Raw genomic sequence first — 17,739 nt, 5'->3', positions numbered from 1 at the left:
ATTTTTACGGAATGCATGACAAAAGGTTAAACTGCAGCAAATTTCAAGGTGCTGTTGTGTAGAGCTAAACTGATTTTTTTTTTTAAATTTTAAATAAAAAAGTAAACCATTCTAAACAGTGTGATACACTGTACTGTAACAATGCATCACACCATAGCACATGCATTATATGGACTTGTGTCAATGGACCTTTAGTTATGTTGAGAAGATGAGGACAGTGTAAGGGCCCCTTTCACACTAGGCAGACTGTCAAACAAATCCACCTGATCAACGAGGGATCTGTCCGCCAAAACCCGCAGAGCAGGCGGATGACAGGTCCAAGTCCCCTCTGCTATGCCGACTGGACACAGCCTGCTGTTCTGTATGTGGCTGTCGGATGTAAACGGACCGCCTGTCTGTTTTCATCCGATCCGCCAGACAAATGGAGAATGGATTCCTGCAGACAGGATCGGATGTCAGTGGACACAAGTCTGCCGACATCTGCCTCTCCATAGAGAGCAATGGAGGAACTGATCAGATCTGTAGGTATCCAAGTAGTTTAGCAAAAGATAATCGGGAAGGGCTGACACAAAAATGATTGTAAGCCTGATAAAGAAAATAAGGGGCCAAAGGAATTTCTAGCACACCAGCATTTTTCTGGACCGCAAGTGTCTTTAAGCCCTGGTTCACAATGGAACGATTTGACATGTCTTAATCGATGCAACGCTGCGCCGATTTCAAAAAGTAGTTTTGGCGATTTCGGGCTGCGATTTACATTGACATCTGTGCAGAAACCTGCACAAATGTCTGAAATCACGAGAGAGAGAGAGAGAGAGAGAGAGAGAGAGAGAGAGAGAGAGAGAGAGAGAGAGAGAGAGAGAGAGAGAGAGAGAGAGAGAGAGAGAGAGAGAGAGAGAGAGAGAGACAGTGGAACCTCTGATTGTAACGCTGTTAACGAGCATTTCGAAAAATGAGCACTGTATTTCTAAAAATCCTAACTCTGTTTGCAAGTGTTGTCTCGCGAAAGGAGCAGGATTCAGGCCAAAGCGGTGTGCAGTACCGCGTTTGGCCTGAGGTGGGGGGCCCCGGAGCCGATTGTTGCTGTTCGGAAATGCACGGAAAGACCCAAGGACAGTTCGGCTGATCTTGGCAAACCTCGGAAAGGCTCGTGAACGGAGTCTTTCCGAGGTCAGCCGAACTGTCCTCGTGCCTTTCCGGCCATTTCCGAGGCTCTCCGGTGCCCCCATGCCTCTGGCCACATGCGGTATTGCATGCCCTTGAAGTCAATGTGGAACAAATTATTTTCGTTTCCATTGACTTCAATATGCGAGTACTTTGGATTACGAGCATTCTCCTGGAACGGATTGTGCTCGTAATCCGAGGTTCCACCGTGTGTGTGTGTGCGTATATATATATATATATATATATATATATATATATATATATATATATATATATATATATATATATATATATATATATATATATATATATATAGTGTGTGTGTGTGTGTGTGTGTGTGTGTGTATATATATATCTCTCTATCAAATATGTATCGCTTTTTTTTTTTTTTCTTTTTTTATGGAAGCCATGTTTCCAATAAGCTGTGTATGCATCAAACACACATGAAAAAGTGACAATGACAGAACTTTAGGTCACTGAAAATTCACTGTAGTTTTCCTAAAACCATACGTAGGAATGGATCCAAGTATTAAACACGTTTTTGGGGCCTAAAAAGACAAAAATGGGGAACTGGCATAACTGTACCTTTTTTAACACCATCTCTGTGCCAAGGGTTCTGTGTCCGTGAAGCAGCCAATTGTCACCCGCAGAGTCCTCCTGCAATGGAAGAAAACAACATTGCTTATAACGTGACCAACACACCTTTGTGTACTCAGCACTTATCTACTAGTGATCAAACATGGCAGATCAACTGCAGCCAAAACTTTTTTTTTTTCTAGCTTTGGATAGAGTGGGAAGTTTGGAAACTCAGGTTTTATTGATGTGTATCCTCGCTGGAGAGATTCATCATCACTTCCTTTGTGGTGATCACCATCAGTGAGAAGAATCCTTCCCTTACCATGGATAGGATAGTAAATTGGGAGAGTACTAGGCAACAAATTATAAAATAAGATAGATTTGTGCTCATTCAGTTCACCAGTCAGGAGTAGAATGGTAACTACGGTGGGGAAGGGTTAGAGCAGGGGTAGGTAACCTTGGCACTCCAGCTGTGATGAAACTACAAATCCCATCATGCCTCTGCCTCTAGGAGTCATGCCTGCGATTGTCGGGGTCTTGCAATGTCTCATGGGACTTGTAGTTTCAAAACAGCTGGAGGGCCAAGGTTGCCTACCCCTGGGTTAAAAAACTTTTTTTTCAGGGTTTCATCATCATAGTCCCAGGTGAGGAAGATTTCCCTTCACTTCCTGTCCCAGAGATGACACAAGAAGAGAGGAGAACCTTTTTTCAAAAGGAAACTCCATCAGCAGCATAACCCACAAGTTTAAAACTACAAAAGAAAAGTTTTGGCTGTAGCTGGGACTTTAAAACACATGTCCACTCTAAGGTTATTAATACGATTATGAACCAATAACAATAGATCCAACCAAAGATTATTATACCTTACATAGATTTGTATGTCTGTTCTGAATTCTGTCTCCCTCATTCTGCTACATTTCCCGAAATGAGTAATAATTTGAACCCAATATCTGTGTAATCCCCTGCAGCCACATCACAGGGGGAAGGTACTTCCCAAAGTTTACAAATCTAGAACTTCCTGCGCCGACACCCAGGAACTTCCTGCGCCGACACCCAGGAACTTCCTGCGCCGACACCCAGGAACTTCCTGCGCCGACACCCAGGAACTTCCTGCGCCGACACCCAGGAACTTCCTGCGCCGACACCCAGGAACTTCCTGCGCCGACACCCAGGAACTTCCTGCGCCGACACCCAGGAACTTCCTGCGCCAACACCCAGGAACTTCCTGCGCCAAAACACCCAGGAACTTCCTGCGCCAAAACACCCAGGAACTTCCTGCGCCAAAACACCCAGGAACTTCCTGCGCCAAAACACCCAGGAACTTCCTGCGCCAAAACACCCAGGAACTTCCTGCGCCAAAACACCCAGGAACTTCCTGCGCCAACACCCAGGAACTTCCTGCGCCAACACCCAGGAACTTCCTGCGCCAACACCCAGGAACTTCCTGCGCCAACACCCAGGAACTTCCTGCGCCAACACCCAGGAACTTCCTGCGCCAACACCCAGGAACTTCCTGCGCCAACACCCAGGAACTTCCTGCGCCAACACTCAGGAACTTCCTGCGCCAACACTCAGGAACTTCCTGCGCCAACACTCAGGAACTTCCTGCGCCAACACTCAGGAACTTCCTGCGCCAACACTCAGGAACTTCCTGCGCCAACACTCAGGAACTTCCTGCGCCAACACTCAGGAACTTCCTGCGCCAACACTCAGGAACTTCCTGCGCCAACACTCAGGAACTTCCTGCGCCAACACTCAGGAACTTCCTGCGCCAACACTCAGGAACTTCCTGCGCCAACACTCAGGAACTTCCTGCGCCAACACTCAGGTTTCCATGACAGGTCAGAATCTGATTGGTGGCTGTGAGAAGCCTCTTACAAATCAGGCCATGAACTCCACACTGCTCTAAAAAAATAAAATAAATTAACAGTACAGTAAACATGTGTCGTGTTTTCAGATCTTCTGATCAAGAGAACCAGTCACAGCTGGGCTTATGCAAGAATAGGAATACAGAATCTTAACTTGACTGTAAAATTATATATATATATATATATATATATATATATATATATATATATATATATATATATATATATATATATATATATATATATATATATATATATAAAAAGGAAGAAAAAAAAAAAAAGCACTGTGTTTCCTGTTTGACCAGGAGAACTACCTGGTAGGCACTGGTGATGTAGCCTTTTTCAGGGGGGCAGCTTGGAGGCACGGACAACATAACCTTTCCAGGGGGGGGGGGCAGCTGGAAAGCACTGGCTACATCACTAGTACCTCAAACCAAAGAGGAAAGCAAGTTTCAATCTTCACTAAATATCATTATACGTGTATTTTTTGGTTTGGAATAAAAATAAATAAATAAAACAACACTTTGATAAACAAGTTTAAATAATCATAAAGACTAAATATTTCAATTCCCACATATTCCAGTTGTGACGGGCTCTCTTTATCCGCGTATAGCAAACACACACAAGTTTCCTTGACTTAAACAGCAGATATAGGCAAAAAGAAGAAAGTTGAACTCCATGCAAAAAAACATTTTAAATCAATGTATTAGTTTATAAAAATTTCATAAGAACTTTTAAACTCTACAACTTTAAATACCACTGTAAGCCAAATCAGACTCAACAGCATTTGGGCCGGTTTACACTGCTGCGAACTCGATCCGTTGCGAATGCTCAAATTCGCAAGTCATTTTATACCAGTTTTCCATGAGTGCCGTTCACATCAATGCTTTGCGATCCGCGTGTGATGCGAATTCAGCTCTATAGACTGGCATTCCCTGAAATTGCGGCCGCGGTAAAATTGCGCGATTTTGAAGACGCAGCAGTGTGAACCGGGCCTAACACAGAGAGGAAGAGCACAAGAGGACCTCTTCATCGTCCTGCTATTCATACCTAGCCCAATTACAGGCTAAGGGGGGGGGGGGGAATCACCAAAGGATTTAAAAAACAGCAACAGCCAATTTTTCCTATGATAACCTATAAAATGGGTGGTTACCATTACTGTGACCTTGGGGAGGAGGCTTATGCCCCGTACACACGATCAGATTTTCTGTCGGAAAAACCTTGGATGGTTTTTCAGTCGGAATTCCGCTCAAGCTTGGCTTGCATACACACGGTCACACAAAAGTTCTCTGAACTGTACAACACTACAACGAGCCGAGAAAATGAAGTTCAATGCTTCCGAGCATGCGTCGAATTGTTTCCGAGCATACATTGGCATTTTGCGCGTCGGAATTGCTACAGATGATCGGAATTTCCGATAGGAATTTTTTCCGTCTGAAAAATCGACAACCAGCTCTCAATCTTTTGTTGGTGGAAATTCCAACAGCAAAAGTCCGATGGAGCGTACACACGGTCGGAATATCCGTTCAAAATCTCACATCGGACTTTTGCTGTTGGAAAATCTGATCGTGTGTACGGGGCATTACAGCGCTAACAGGTGGACAAGACATATACAAGTACACCTGAGAAAGAATAATTTTTTGCATGGAGTCCCACTTTAAAACGTGCTTACAGATTAACATAATTGGGTGACAACGGGGTGGTCGTGTCCGAATTGAGCTGCAACAAGAGACTGCCAAGATCCAGGTCTCGTGGTGCAGTCCATCTCCCGCTTATGTCCAATTACATATTTAAATTTCCAAGCAGCAGTTTCCATTATAGATTGGTTTGCCGATTTCCAGTGGAGGGGGTGAGGCGAGATTTGTGTGTAAATATGACTCTTCAATGAGTATTACTAAATGGAAAAACAATCCTCCTTGTGTCACAGTATCAGAGTCACAAATCCAGGAGATCCTTTAATATGCAACTTCAGCTTCTCCCACCACCTACCTATTGGTCAGGGAGGTCACTTATTTTAGTGTTTACCTATCAGCGTGGCACAGGAAGCCGCTAGTTGCCAAGACCTTAAGAGCTCTAAAAGGTTGGTGATCACATGGACAGGCATCACAGGGCAAGTGGTTCCATACATTTCAAATTTTCTGACACTTTGGTTTGTGTTGCGGTTGCCATATGTACACAGGAAAGTCACCTCCTCTCCTCTCACCTAAACCATTAGGCAAAGTTCTGCTTAAGGGCCATTCCACCCCAGAGTTGGATTTCAGCAGCAGGTGGAGTTTAATTAACCAAATTACCAGGTAACTTCATTTATGTCTACAAGACATTCACAGCGAGATCTTGGTCACAGCTCCTGCCCACACTCCATCTAGCTGTGTACTCCATAGTATAATAATACCCAACGGAGAGATGGGGACCCATTCTAATAGCTGGAACAGGAAAGTCGGATCAAATGGACACACGCCAAAGAGGAGGGGGCCAGGAGCACTGGCATGGGACCCCAGAAGAGGAGGAGTATCAGGGGCTGCTTTAAAAATCACTTTAAGGCAGCCCATAGATGGCCATTTCCCCATCTACACTCAAAGTGGATGGGAGAAAACTTCCCTGCTGAGCTGTTGGATTCTTCCCCACCGCCAAAGTACACCGATCAGCGCTGTTGGTTATAACTGGTGCCGCCAATCAAACGGGTAAAATCCAGCAGGGAGGTTGTACAAAAGTCGAACGGTAGATCAAATTCTGTACAACCTCCCTGCTCATACATGGATTGAAATTCAGCTGGTTCCTGCTGAACTAGCTGAATTTTCATCCATGCAAGTCATGCTTAAAAGCTAGGACACACGTGTCAAGTGATCGCTCCCAGGATTGAGTGGTCTCCCTCGCCTTGTAGCAGCACTGGCTGATTCTAAGCAGGATGGGGGGCTGATCGCTTACAGGCAAAGTTTTTTGGCCAGGCTTTGGGGGGGTGCAATGGTCATTTATTCACTTGATTGCTTATGGCCCACAGCCATGCCATCGAAGTCAAGCCAAATATTTCTAAGCTACACTAATTGGGGCCTCTAGACTGCATCCTCAAAATGCATTTTTTAACCAACCTGTCCCTAAATTGTCCTCAACTAAAGAACAGTGCATGTTATTCTTTACAACAGAAACCAAGTCCTGAGTAAGGATGAGCTCTGGCGTGTTCGCATAGTACACGTGCAGAGCCTGCTAATCACAGTCAGGGAGACATTTCACGATCCCTGCAGCCGAGCATCGGGACAATGTCTCCCTGGCTGTGATTAGCGCATCGCCGTGTACATTTCCTGGCGGGCTCTGCACGTGTACTTTTTCGAGCACGCCATGCTCATCCTTAGTCCCGAGTAGAATCCTGCTGCAAAAAAAATTGTAATGCAATAGTGTTATTTTAGTGGGGGATTCTAAAATTTGGCTGCAAATGCGAAAATCCAATTTAAAAAGCAGAAATCAACTGAAAGACATAAAATATTGGCAGCTATTTAAACCTGCCAGCATTTACATTCGATTTAAGGTGGAATGACCCTTTAGGTCAGGGGTCTTAAACTGGTGGTCCTCAAGCTGTTGAGAAAATACAAGTCCCATGAGGCATTGCAAGGCTGACAGTTACAGGCATGACTCCGACAGGCAGAGGCGTGATGGGACTTGTAGTTTCGCAACAGCTGGAGGGCCGCCAATTTGAAACCCCTGCTTTAGGTGATAATCATGCATGCAAAACAGAAATAAACAAAGTGGTCATTAAGCAACTGTATTCAGTCAGTTACATTTCAACAAACCATGCAACATGTGCAAATGTGACAATTCTGCAAGCAGACCAATTTTGATTGGACAAGAGGACAAATCGGAGCCATTACTAGTATAAACTAGTGGCTATGTAATATTGCCTGCGCCGTGTGTCCCAATATTGAAGGAGGCTTCAAGGACAACTCCTGTGGTGCCCATAGAAGGGAAAAGCTGACAGACTGACATTTCCTAACTTGCTCTTGAAACATGGAGAGAGAACTGGTCACGTTGGGAAACACAACCGGTTCTTCCTTCAGACGCTTCCACACATGATGAGCATCAAAACACAGATCATGGATGAGCAGCTCAGTAAACCATTACACAGAATCTTTTCCAGTTTAATAAACAGGAATGCAAGCAATGGTTTTGTATGGATTCGGATCACTCCAGAACGTGTTGCATGTGTGGATGATGCAGGTTTCCGATTGGACACCTGACCGTGTTACCTCGGGGGGGAAGACTCTGTTCCATAATGACCGGAAAAAGAAATAAAACCTATAACACACTGCTACTATATACAGGACAGGAAGCTAGAAAATGACAAGAACCAAAACGTGACCTTCACAGTCCATTCTGCAAATGTAAAACATAAATGTGGATATAAACCCCAATGATGAGCTTCTCTTTAGAGCTGGGCGATTTTGGCCCCCCCCAAAAAAATCTGCGATCAAAAAAAAAAGAAGGATTCACATTTTTTCCTGATGGACACCGCGCCGGTCCTAAATTTTTAGGCGAGGCAGCTGCTTCAGCCTAGTCCGCCACAATCCTGGGAAAAGGCCGCGGACTTGCCTAAAAACTTAAGACCGGCGCTCCGCGGACTAGGCCAAAGCCGCGGCCTCGCCTAAAACATCCTGCTCGTCGCGATCCTGGGAAAAGGCCTCTTCCCAGGATCGCGGTGAGCAGGATTTTTTTTTTTAGGCGAGGCCCCGACTTCGGCCTAGTCCGGTCCTATGGAAAAATAAAAAAAAAATCGATTTGGTCAAAATCTGAATCGATTTGCCCTCGCAACTCGATTCAAATCGATTTTTTTCCCCAGCCCGACTTCTCTTATATGTAGATTTTTGGTCTGTTAGAAGACGAGTTTGGTTCTGCTTTACCAGTCTAGGCCCGGTCTTCGGGCATCTCCATTGGCCAACACTGGATGATGCAACTCCTGCCCATGCGCAGGACTTGAATTCTGGTGCACAGGGACTGTCCAAGAGATGCAAGCAGAGCATGCACGGCTCGCTTTACAACCTCCTGCACCCCCCCCCCCTCCTTTCTTGCAGTGCAGCTTGTCTAGACTGTAGGCAGACAAGTAGGGCTGCAACCAAGGATTTTCATAATCGATTAGTTGGCTGATTGTTTGGATCAATCGCATAATAACCTTCAAAAAAGTGCGATGTATAATTTAGTTAATATGTAAAGTTTAAAATAAAAAGGTAGTTTATTCTTAAAGTGGAGTTCCACCCAAAAATTGAACTTTCGCTTATCGAGGCAAAGGTCCCAAAAGACAGCAGGGACCAGTAAAATCGCGCAACGCGGTTCACGCATGCCCAGTAGGAAACCAGGAAGTGAACCCGCAATTCCTTATTCCCTTCCCAAAAATGGCGGCGCCTCCACCCGAGTGCAGACAAACAAATCGGCTTTGGGTGCCAACATCGCGGGTGCCCTGGACAGGTAAGTGTCCATATAATAAAAAAAAAAAAAAAGTCAGCAGCTGCAGTATTTGTAGCCGACTTAATTTTTTTATTTTTTTTGGTGGAGCTCCGCTTTATCTATCTCTATGCAGTGGTAAATATAAAATAACTATATGGTTAGGAAGCAAAATCTCTAAAAATACCAGACAGAAGAGCTATACCAGGGCTCGACAAATCCCGGTCGCCAGGGTGCCATGGCGACTAGAAATAGTGTCCTGGCGACTTGGAAGGTGGGGAAAAAAAAAAAATTAATTAGAACCCCCAAACATTATATATATTTTTTATCCTAACACCCTAAAGAATAAAATGGCGATCGTTGTAATACTTTCTGTCACGCCGTATTTGCGCAGCGGTCTTACAAAACGCACTTTTTTGGGAAAAAATTACACTTTTTTTTAAATTAAAAAATAAGACAACAGTAAAGTTATCCCCATTTTTTTTTATATTATGAAAGATAATGTTACGCCGAGTAAATTCATACCCAACATGTCACGCTTCAAAATTGCGTCCGCTCGTGGAATGCCGACAAACTTTTACCCTTTAAAATCTTCATAGGCGACGTTTAAAAAAATCTACAGGTTGCATGTTTTGAGTTACAGAGGAGGGCTCTACCAATCGCGGTGATACCTCACATGTGTGGTTTGAACACCGTTTACATATGCGGGCGCTGCTCACGTTTGTGTTCGCTTCTGCGCGCAAGCTCATCGGGACAGGGTGCGTTTTCTGGCTCCTAACTTTTTTAGCTGGCTCCTAGATTCCAAGCAAATTTGTCAACCCTGAGCTATACTGTATATACTATTAGCGGTTGAATCTGGTAAAATATCAGACTCAGAGATCACAATTTTTTTTTATTTAAAAGCAAAAAATTTTAAAAATTAACCACTTAAGGACCAAGCCTCTTTCTGAGATTTGTTGTTTACAAGTTAAAAACCAAGTAGATTTCCTCTTACTTTGTTGTCTCCCTCCGTTTGCAAGTCGGAGGTTTGTAACCAAGGGACCGCCTGTAGTGTACACTTTGCTTTATTTTTTTTTTAATCCTACCTAATACACACTGGCACTGATCCTGAATTTAAAAATAAATAAAAAATGTAAAATTAAATTCTGCCCTTGACCCAAACACTAACCCTGGCACTGACCTAGATCAAAGCTCTCTCTAGCTAATTATTTTTTGTATTTATTTTATTGTATTTTCTTTCTGCAAGGAAAGCGAGATACAATATATTTCTCCCCTCCATTCACAGAAACCAATACGGGTGCCAGCTTCACAGTGATGCGATAGCCTCCCATAGGCTATCACAGTGATCAGTCAATCAGGTGATCTGGGTCACGATCATTAGTATGGGACCCCGGGGTTGAGGAGCACTTCCAGCGCAAAGACAGATACGCATATATGCGCCCCCACGGAAAAAAGCCCAGTGCAGTGGGGCCGTATATGTGTGACGTCGGCGTGAAGGGGTTTATAAGAAAAAAAAAAAAATCTGATGCCTGTTGTAAGCACACTGGTGTGGCCAAATGGGATAAACAGAAGATCATGTAGGAAAAAAAGTAGGTATTGCCCCAATCAGCGTAATGCACATGGGGCATCTTTTTACACCCCTCTAAATGCTGGCACTCCTGGCTGGAAAGTGCTTCTTAAAAGTGCTCATATTTGCACATGTGTTTAGAGTTGGAGCAGCAACGCATTCTATTGGCCAGAATATTTACTCTGGGTGGGCTCTCCACTGGAATGCAATAATGATCAAACGCTCTTCAGCTTCTTTCCTGAACACGCCTTTGGTGGGTATTTCAAACAGGCTTGTAAACACCTACCGCATATACTCGAGTATAAGCCGAGGTACCCAATTTTACCCCAAAAAAAAACTGGGAAAACTTGACTCGAGTATAAGCCTAGGGTGAGAATGCAGCAGCCACTGTAAGCTGAAAAGAGGATCAACAATGCCCATTTGCACGCCTCACTGTGCCCATTGTCAGTGTACCTGAAATTGACAGGCTGCGGGCGTCCATTGTTTAAAACTCGCGGTCCCTTTCGCGATAGGCATTTCTCAGCAGACACAGTTCCGCCAATCACGGACGTCCTCTTGTCCGAGGATGAAAAGACATCCGTGATTGGCGGATCACTGAACAGTGTCTGCTGGGAAACCCGAGGATGAGAGAACGTTCGCGTTAGGCGTTTCTCAGCAGACACAGTTTCGCCTATCACGCAAGGGACCAAGAGGAGACCGCAAGTTTTAAACGATGGACGCCTGCAGCCTCTGAATTTTAGGTACACTGATTCGAGTATAAGCCGAGGGGGGTATTTTCAGCCTTAAAAAAAAAAGGGGGCTGAAAACCTTGGCTTATATACAGTATGTGTGCATGGGCAGAGGCCAACATGGGCACTTTTCTTTAGGCTCTGTGTGCACATGAGGCTGAGCCCTAAATGTTTTTGCACTACAGAATGATGAAAAAGGGAGGCAAGTCATGGTGCTCTGTATGATAGTGTCACAGTGACAGGTAGAAGTTGTAGTCAAGGTTAGTATACAATCCCAGCATGCATGACGCACACCCCAAAATCAACCAACCACGATTCCTCCTTCCATAAGAAATTATATTTATTTATACAGACAAGGGAGAGGAGGGGTAGGTAAGATTTTGGGGATGATGTTCTATACTTTGTTTCAACCTAAACAAGAAACAGGATTTAGCCCAGGTTTATGCCGAGGGCCAGTTCACACCACATGCAGTCCAGTGCGTTTTTTTTCTGCATTAAAAACACATGGAAAGTAGGTTATATGGTTTTTAATGACATAGTTCACACTAGTGCTTGCAGTCCCAGAAAAAAAAAAAAAAAAAAACAGGCTGCATTTTTCCTGCATAAAAAATGCACTGGAACGCACCAAAAATACACTGGAATGCACGTCTTTTTTTTTTTTAAATGGCCAGTTCACACCAGATGCAGTTCCGTTCCGTGTGATTTTTTTCTGCACAAAATGCATGCACAGCGTTTTCCATGTATTCCAATGGCTTTAGTTCATAACATGCAGTCAGTTTCTGCACCGGAAACTGACTGCATGGTGTGAACTAGAGCCATTGGAATACATGGAAAACGCTGTGCACGCATTTTTAGTGCAGAAAAAAAAAAAGCACACGAAACTGTACAGAACTGCAACTGGTATGAACTGGACCTAAATGAGGAAAAAATGCACGGGACTGCATGAAAAACGCACTAGAACGCATCAAAAACGCACATGCAGAAAAGCACCTGGAACGCATCCGGACTGCATTTCTATGGTGTGAACTGGCCCTCACAGCAGGACTAAAAGTGTGCAAATTCAGCTGAACTCACGCGATTTCTTTCCCGCATGTCCTTCCGACTTCTGCGTGAGGAAATCAGATACACCCGTGCAGGATTCTGCACAGACGCTATACCAAATCGCCCCCCAAAGTCGCCAAAAGTAGTACAGAAACTACTTTTGGGAATCGTGCGGCACAGAAAATGTGGCGTTGCACCGATTCTGACTGTGCCATTGCCGGCAATAGCCGCTGATTTGGCATAAGATTGCTAAATATTAGGGTTGTCCCGATACCAGTATCGGTACCGATACTGAGCATTTAAGGGAGTACTTGTACTCCCGCAAATGCCCCCGATGCCAAACCTGATACTTAACCCCCCCCCCCCCCCCGCCCCCATGCCGTCGCCGCCTAATTAATCAGCGAGCGGGGAACATTACAGCTTTCATTTGAATAGCTGTCTTTTCCCCGCCACGCATAGACACTCCCCCTTGCTCGGGATTGGACGGGTGATCTGTCTCAAAGTGCAGATCACCCGTCCAATCCCGAGCAAGGGGGAGTGTCTATACGCGGCGCGGAACACACAGCTATTTAAATGAAAGCTGTAATGTTCCCCGCGCACTGATTAACTAGGCGGCGGCATCTAGGTATGGGGGAGACACGGCTGCATATGTGGGGGGACACGGCTGCATATGTGGGGGGACACGGCTGCATATGTGGGGGGACACGGCTGCATATGTGGGGGGACACGGCTGCATATGTGGGGGGGACACATTTAAAAAAAAGTATCGGTATTGGCGAGTACTTGAAAAAAAAGTATCGGTACTTGTACTCGGTCCTAAAAAAGTGGTATCGGGACAACCCTACTAAATATGGAAAATGCCACATTACAAAGTTGCATCAACCATAGAAAGAGCTAAAACAAAAAAAAAAACCACAACCAAACAGCTTTGAATGATCAATTGCCAGAGAAATTTTATAAAACAAAGTACAATAATGATAGGAAGTACCAAAGGCCCCTAAAGCCGCTCAAACAAAAACTTCTCAATGTCAACCGTACAATCCACTTTACTTCCAAGAGTAACCAATGAACAGAAAATACAACACAATGAACCATTCAGCTCAACAGGAGCACAGAGGATTATGGGAACAGCAGGTCAGCATCATATAAGTCAACCGAAAGCATAAAAGACACCAATGACCAGAGATAGAAATACTAAAACAGGCAACATATTTACAGTGAGTCTTATTAAAGTCCATTGTGGGACAGTCCTCAAGTCTGCTCGTGCATTGCTTGGCCTACCTTCTCGGTCTGGCTGAGCAGGAAGTGGTAGAAGTGAGGATCGTCCCGAGAGCGCTGCAATCGAACAGAGAGAGAAACTCAGATGCTTCCCTCTATACCAGGACAAGGAATACTCAGCTTTAATGAGAACCTGGCTTTAAAAATAATAAATCATCCAGAACTGAAAAGAAATCTTCGGCCCCCATGAGTACCCGCATGTACTGTACCCATCCCTGAGCTTACTGTATGCAAATATCAGCCCCCTCTCCTCCAGATGTGCACAGTCAATTACCACCCCTCATTGCTATTCACTTTCTTTGCCATCATTTTGTTCCTAAGCATTATATGCAAGAACATCCCCCCCCCCCCCCCACACCTCTATAGATGTGCATGCTCAATCACAAGATTGCACAGCTAAAATCTGCAGCATGCTATGGCCAGTAGGTAGTAGCATGCACATCTAAAAAGGGACGCTAGGCATGTTTGTTTTTCGGGCACTGGAAAAAAGATCTGAGGCGGGGTGCTGCAACTGTAAGGCTCCATTCACATCTAGGCGGACGAAATCGCGGCAAATCGCGGCGTTTTGTACCGCGATTTGCGGCGCCAAAAAACCCGGTACTGTCCGCCTAGATGTGCCCCAGATTGACCCCCTCTATGGAGATGCTTCCCATCTCCTAGCCGAACGCCGAAAGACGCCTGAAAAAAAGGTCCGGGACCTTTTTTCAGGCGGCAGGCGTGGAGATGTGAAGCATCTCCATAGAGGGAAATGTGTTTCCAGCCCTCTGGCGGCAGCGGCGTAGTGCTACAAGCGTAAAAACGCCTAGATGTGAATGGGGGCTTACAGGACACTGCAAGCCCCCCCCCCAACTAAACTAGGAGCAAAGGCCAGCAAGCAGACCCAGCGGTGACATCACTGTATCGAGAGAAAACAAAAAAAAGTGGTATATCTTCGAATGAAGAAGAAGAACCTGATGTTGATCAGGAGGGGAGGGAAGGGAACAAGGGACAGTATATGCAAACATTACATAGAAGGATGAGCTCCGGCGTGTTTACACAGTACACGTGCAGAGCCCGCCAGGAAGTCAGCACAGCGCTGCGCTAATCACAGGCAGTGAGACATTTCCCGATTTCTGCAGCTGGGCATCACGAATTGTCTCCTTGCCTGTGATTAGCGCAGCGCTGTGCTGACTTCCTGGCGAGCTCTACATGTGTACTGTGCGAACACGCTGGAGCTTACCCTTAATTACATATATGCAAACATTACACCCCCTTCACATGGTACAATGCAACACAAAGCCCTCTGAACAGGTCATGCCAGAGTCGTCCTGCGTGATCCAGGAGGGTCAAGGTTAATCCCCAAGTTAGAAAAGTTAGTATCTGCATAGAACATGCTACTCCAATATTAAACCAAATGGTGGGGGGGGGGGGAAGAGTGCTGTGCCGTAGCAAAATGATAGAAAACCAAACCTTGGGTAATAAAAGCATGGATTATTTATTCCATAAGACATAAAAAATGTTGCATACAGAAGTCATGGAGCGGACAATCAGATAGTGTTGCAGACCACATTTGATGGGTGTACCTGGAGGCTGGGGCCACGTCAGTGACAGGGGTCTCCTGAATGATGAAAAAACCAACTGTGCTGACGGACAAGATGTAGAGGGATGGCCGCAATCAAGGGATCCCAAAAGGGGACTGTGTTGTAGCCCGGTGGGTCCAGGAGATCCAGAGGCAAACTTCTGTGTGAACAATAGAAGGCAAGCTGGGGACACCAGGGCAAACGCGACAGCGGCCGGGACACCAGGAAGTGACGGCGGCTTGCAGGGAGGAAGCTGTGTCCGCCGCCCGAGGATATCATCACAGACTGGTGGAAGATGGCTGAGGAGATCCAGTAACTAAGGGCAGCACCAAGCACAGAAAAGAACTGAAGCCAAATTGACGTTAAAGCGGGGGTTCACCCTAAAACAAGTATATACACACACACCATTCAATCCAGCATACTGCCGACATGTACAGTATGCTGTTTTTTTTTCCGGTTTACATACCGTAGTATAGGTATTTCTTCCCCCGGCTTCCGGGTAGTGAATCCCGCTGGACTGGGCGTTCCTATTCGAGACTAAGTGATTGACGTATGAAAAAAGCTTGCCCCCCGGCGCATAATGCGCGTCACCAAAAGAAGCCGAACTGTGAGTCTGCGCTATACGGCGCCTGCGCACCGTTTGGCATTTTGCGAAAACTGGTGACGCGCCTTTTGCGCCGGGGGGGCAAGCTTTTGTCATACGTCAATCACTTAGTCTCGAAAAGGAACGCCCAGTCCCGCGGGATTCACTACCCGGAAGCCGGGGGAAGAAATACCTATACTACGGTATGTAAACCAGAAAAAAAACAAATAGCATACTGTACATGTCGGCAGTATGCTGGATTAAATGGTATATACTTGTTTTTAGGGTGAACCTCCACTTTAACACAATACATGTTTCGGAGCCCAACCCCTTCTTCAGGTCAGAAGAAGTTGCCGACCAGCGTCGGACCGGCCTCTGTGCTTGGTGCTGCCCCTAGATGGAGGATCTCCGCGGCCATCTTCCGCCAGTCTGGGACATCATCCTCTGGCAGTGGACGCAGCTTCCTCCCTACAAGCGGCCGTCACTTTCTAGTGTTCCTGCCACCGTCCATCTGCCCTGGTGTCCCCAGCTTGCCTTCCATTATTCACACAGGAGTTCACCTCTGGATCTCCTGACCCACCGGGCTACAACACGGTACCCCTTTGGGGATCCTTTGATCGTGGCCATTCCCCTACATCTTGCCTGTCAGCACAGTTGTTTTTATTCATCATTCAGGAGACCCTCGTCATTGACGTGGCCCCAGCCTTCCCTCTACATCTTGCCCGGCAGGAGACCCCTGTCATTCATTTGGCTCCAGCTTCCAGGTACACCCATCACATAGCTGTGGTCTGCAACGCTATCAGATTGGCTGCTGCATGACTTCTGTATGCAACATTTTCTATTTCCTATGGAATAAATATCCATGCTTTTATTACCCAAGGTTTAGTTTTCTACGATTTTGCTACGTCACAGCGTTTGTTTTTTTTTATTTCATGTTTCACTGAAACTCTATGAGTTAGAGACAGCAGCAGCCCTAGCTTAGCCAGCTTCCACCCACCTGAGCGGTTGTCCACGTGCCTGGATATTTGCGGGGTTTTTTCACCCCAGTATTACGCTGGTTAATTTAATGTGATTTGTTTTTCATGTTTGTCACTTGTCCGTGTTTTTCATGTGTTTTCTTGTTGCACGTTACATGAACTAGGTTCATTAGTGCAGTATTGGCCGGCCACTGCAAGTAGGTTTGTTTACAGAGCCTTTAGCTCAAACGGTGTTATCTTTGATACTTCATTCCGATTATTCATACATGTGTATTTTTCGAATATCTATATTATTGTCCGTCACTGCCTTGGTAGCCCCCTGGTCGTCCCCGGGGACACTACCTCTTGGTCTCCCTATGGGACAACATCCCCTTTTCTTATATGCATAGTTTTGGCTACGGTGGTGATTCCCAATTGATGGATGTGACTATTTATAGACCTTCGGAATATCAATTTTGAGTCGTTGGTGGGGATATGCTCATTTCCTTATATGTTTATTAATTTAATGTGAACCTGCGGCCGTGTGACCAAATGTCTAGGCAAACATCACATAGTCTCTGACTACCAGAAGCAATGCCGGCGTTTCTTTGGGGACCGATGAATCACAATTTCAAACCATACAGACCCTCTCTGTCCAGCTTGCAGTGAGAAAGGAAGGTCTGTGTGGCACAATCATTCTGCAGCACTAATAGGCTGGGGATGGGGGGCTGCAATCTTTGGTAAAAGGCCTCTGATCCTGATTGCTCCGGTCAAAAATAAAAAATGTGGTTGTGAAGGGGTTAAAGCACACAGGCTTAGAGGATCTGGTAGATTTTGGCTACATCCTACTTTCTCTAGTGAAGAGTCTTAAAATATCCGACAACCCGCCTGCATCAATGGCTCAGATGGTTGCCATGACAACCGTGTTCCAGAGTCAATTTACAAGCGCTCCCTCTCGCTCGCTTACTTGTTTCATGCTTTCCAGGAGAAGAGAATCC

General features: G+C 45.5%; 1 protein-coding gene across 5 annotated transcripts in view; it reads right to left on the bottom strand.

The window, feature by feature from the left end:
- GLYR1 (glyoxylate reductase 1 homolog) overlaps positions 1–17,739 on the bottom strand; it is a 57,301-nt gene that overhangs the window by 16,429 nt on the left and 23,133 nt on the right. For 3 of the 5 annotated variants that reach the window (XM_040356401.1, XM_040356402.1, XM_040356403.1), the window contains one exon: positions 1,747–1,818. In XM_040356401.1, coding sequence (XP_040212335.1) covers positions 1,747–1,818 — 72 coding nt within the window. Of the gene's footprint in view, positions 1–1,746; positions 1,819–13,646; positions 13,701–17,739 lie in introns of all 5 variants that reach the window. The other 2 variants (XM_040356399.1, XM_040356400.1) reach the window with 1 other exon arrangement.

Source organism: Rana temporaria, chromosome 6 (assembly GCF_905171775.1).
Source record: "Rana temporaria chromosome 6, aRanTem1.1, whole genome shotgun sequence".
Classification (NCBI taxonomy): domain Eukaryota; kingdom Metazoa; phylum Chordata; class Amphibia; order Anura; family Ranidae; genus Rana; species Rana temporaria.
This window is presented reverse-complemented; position numbering and strand designations above follow the sequence as displayed.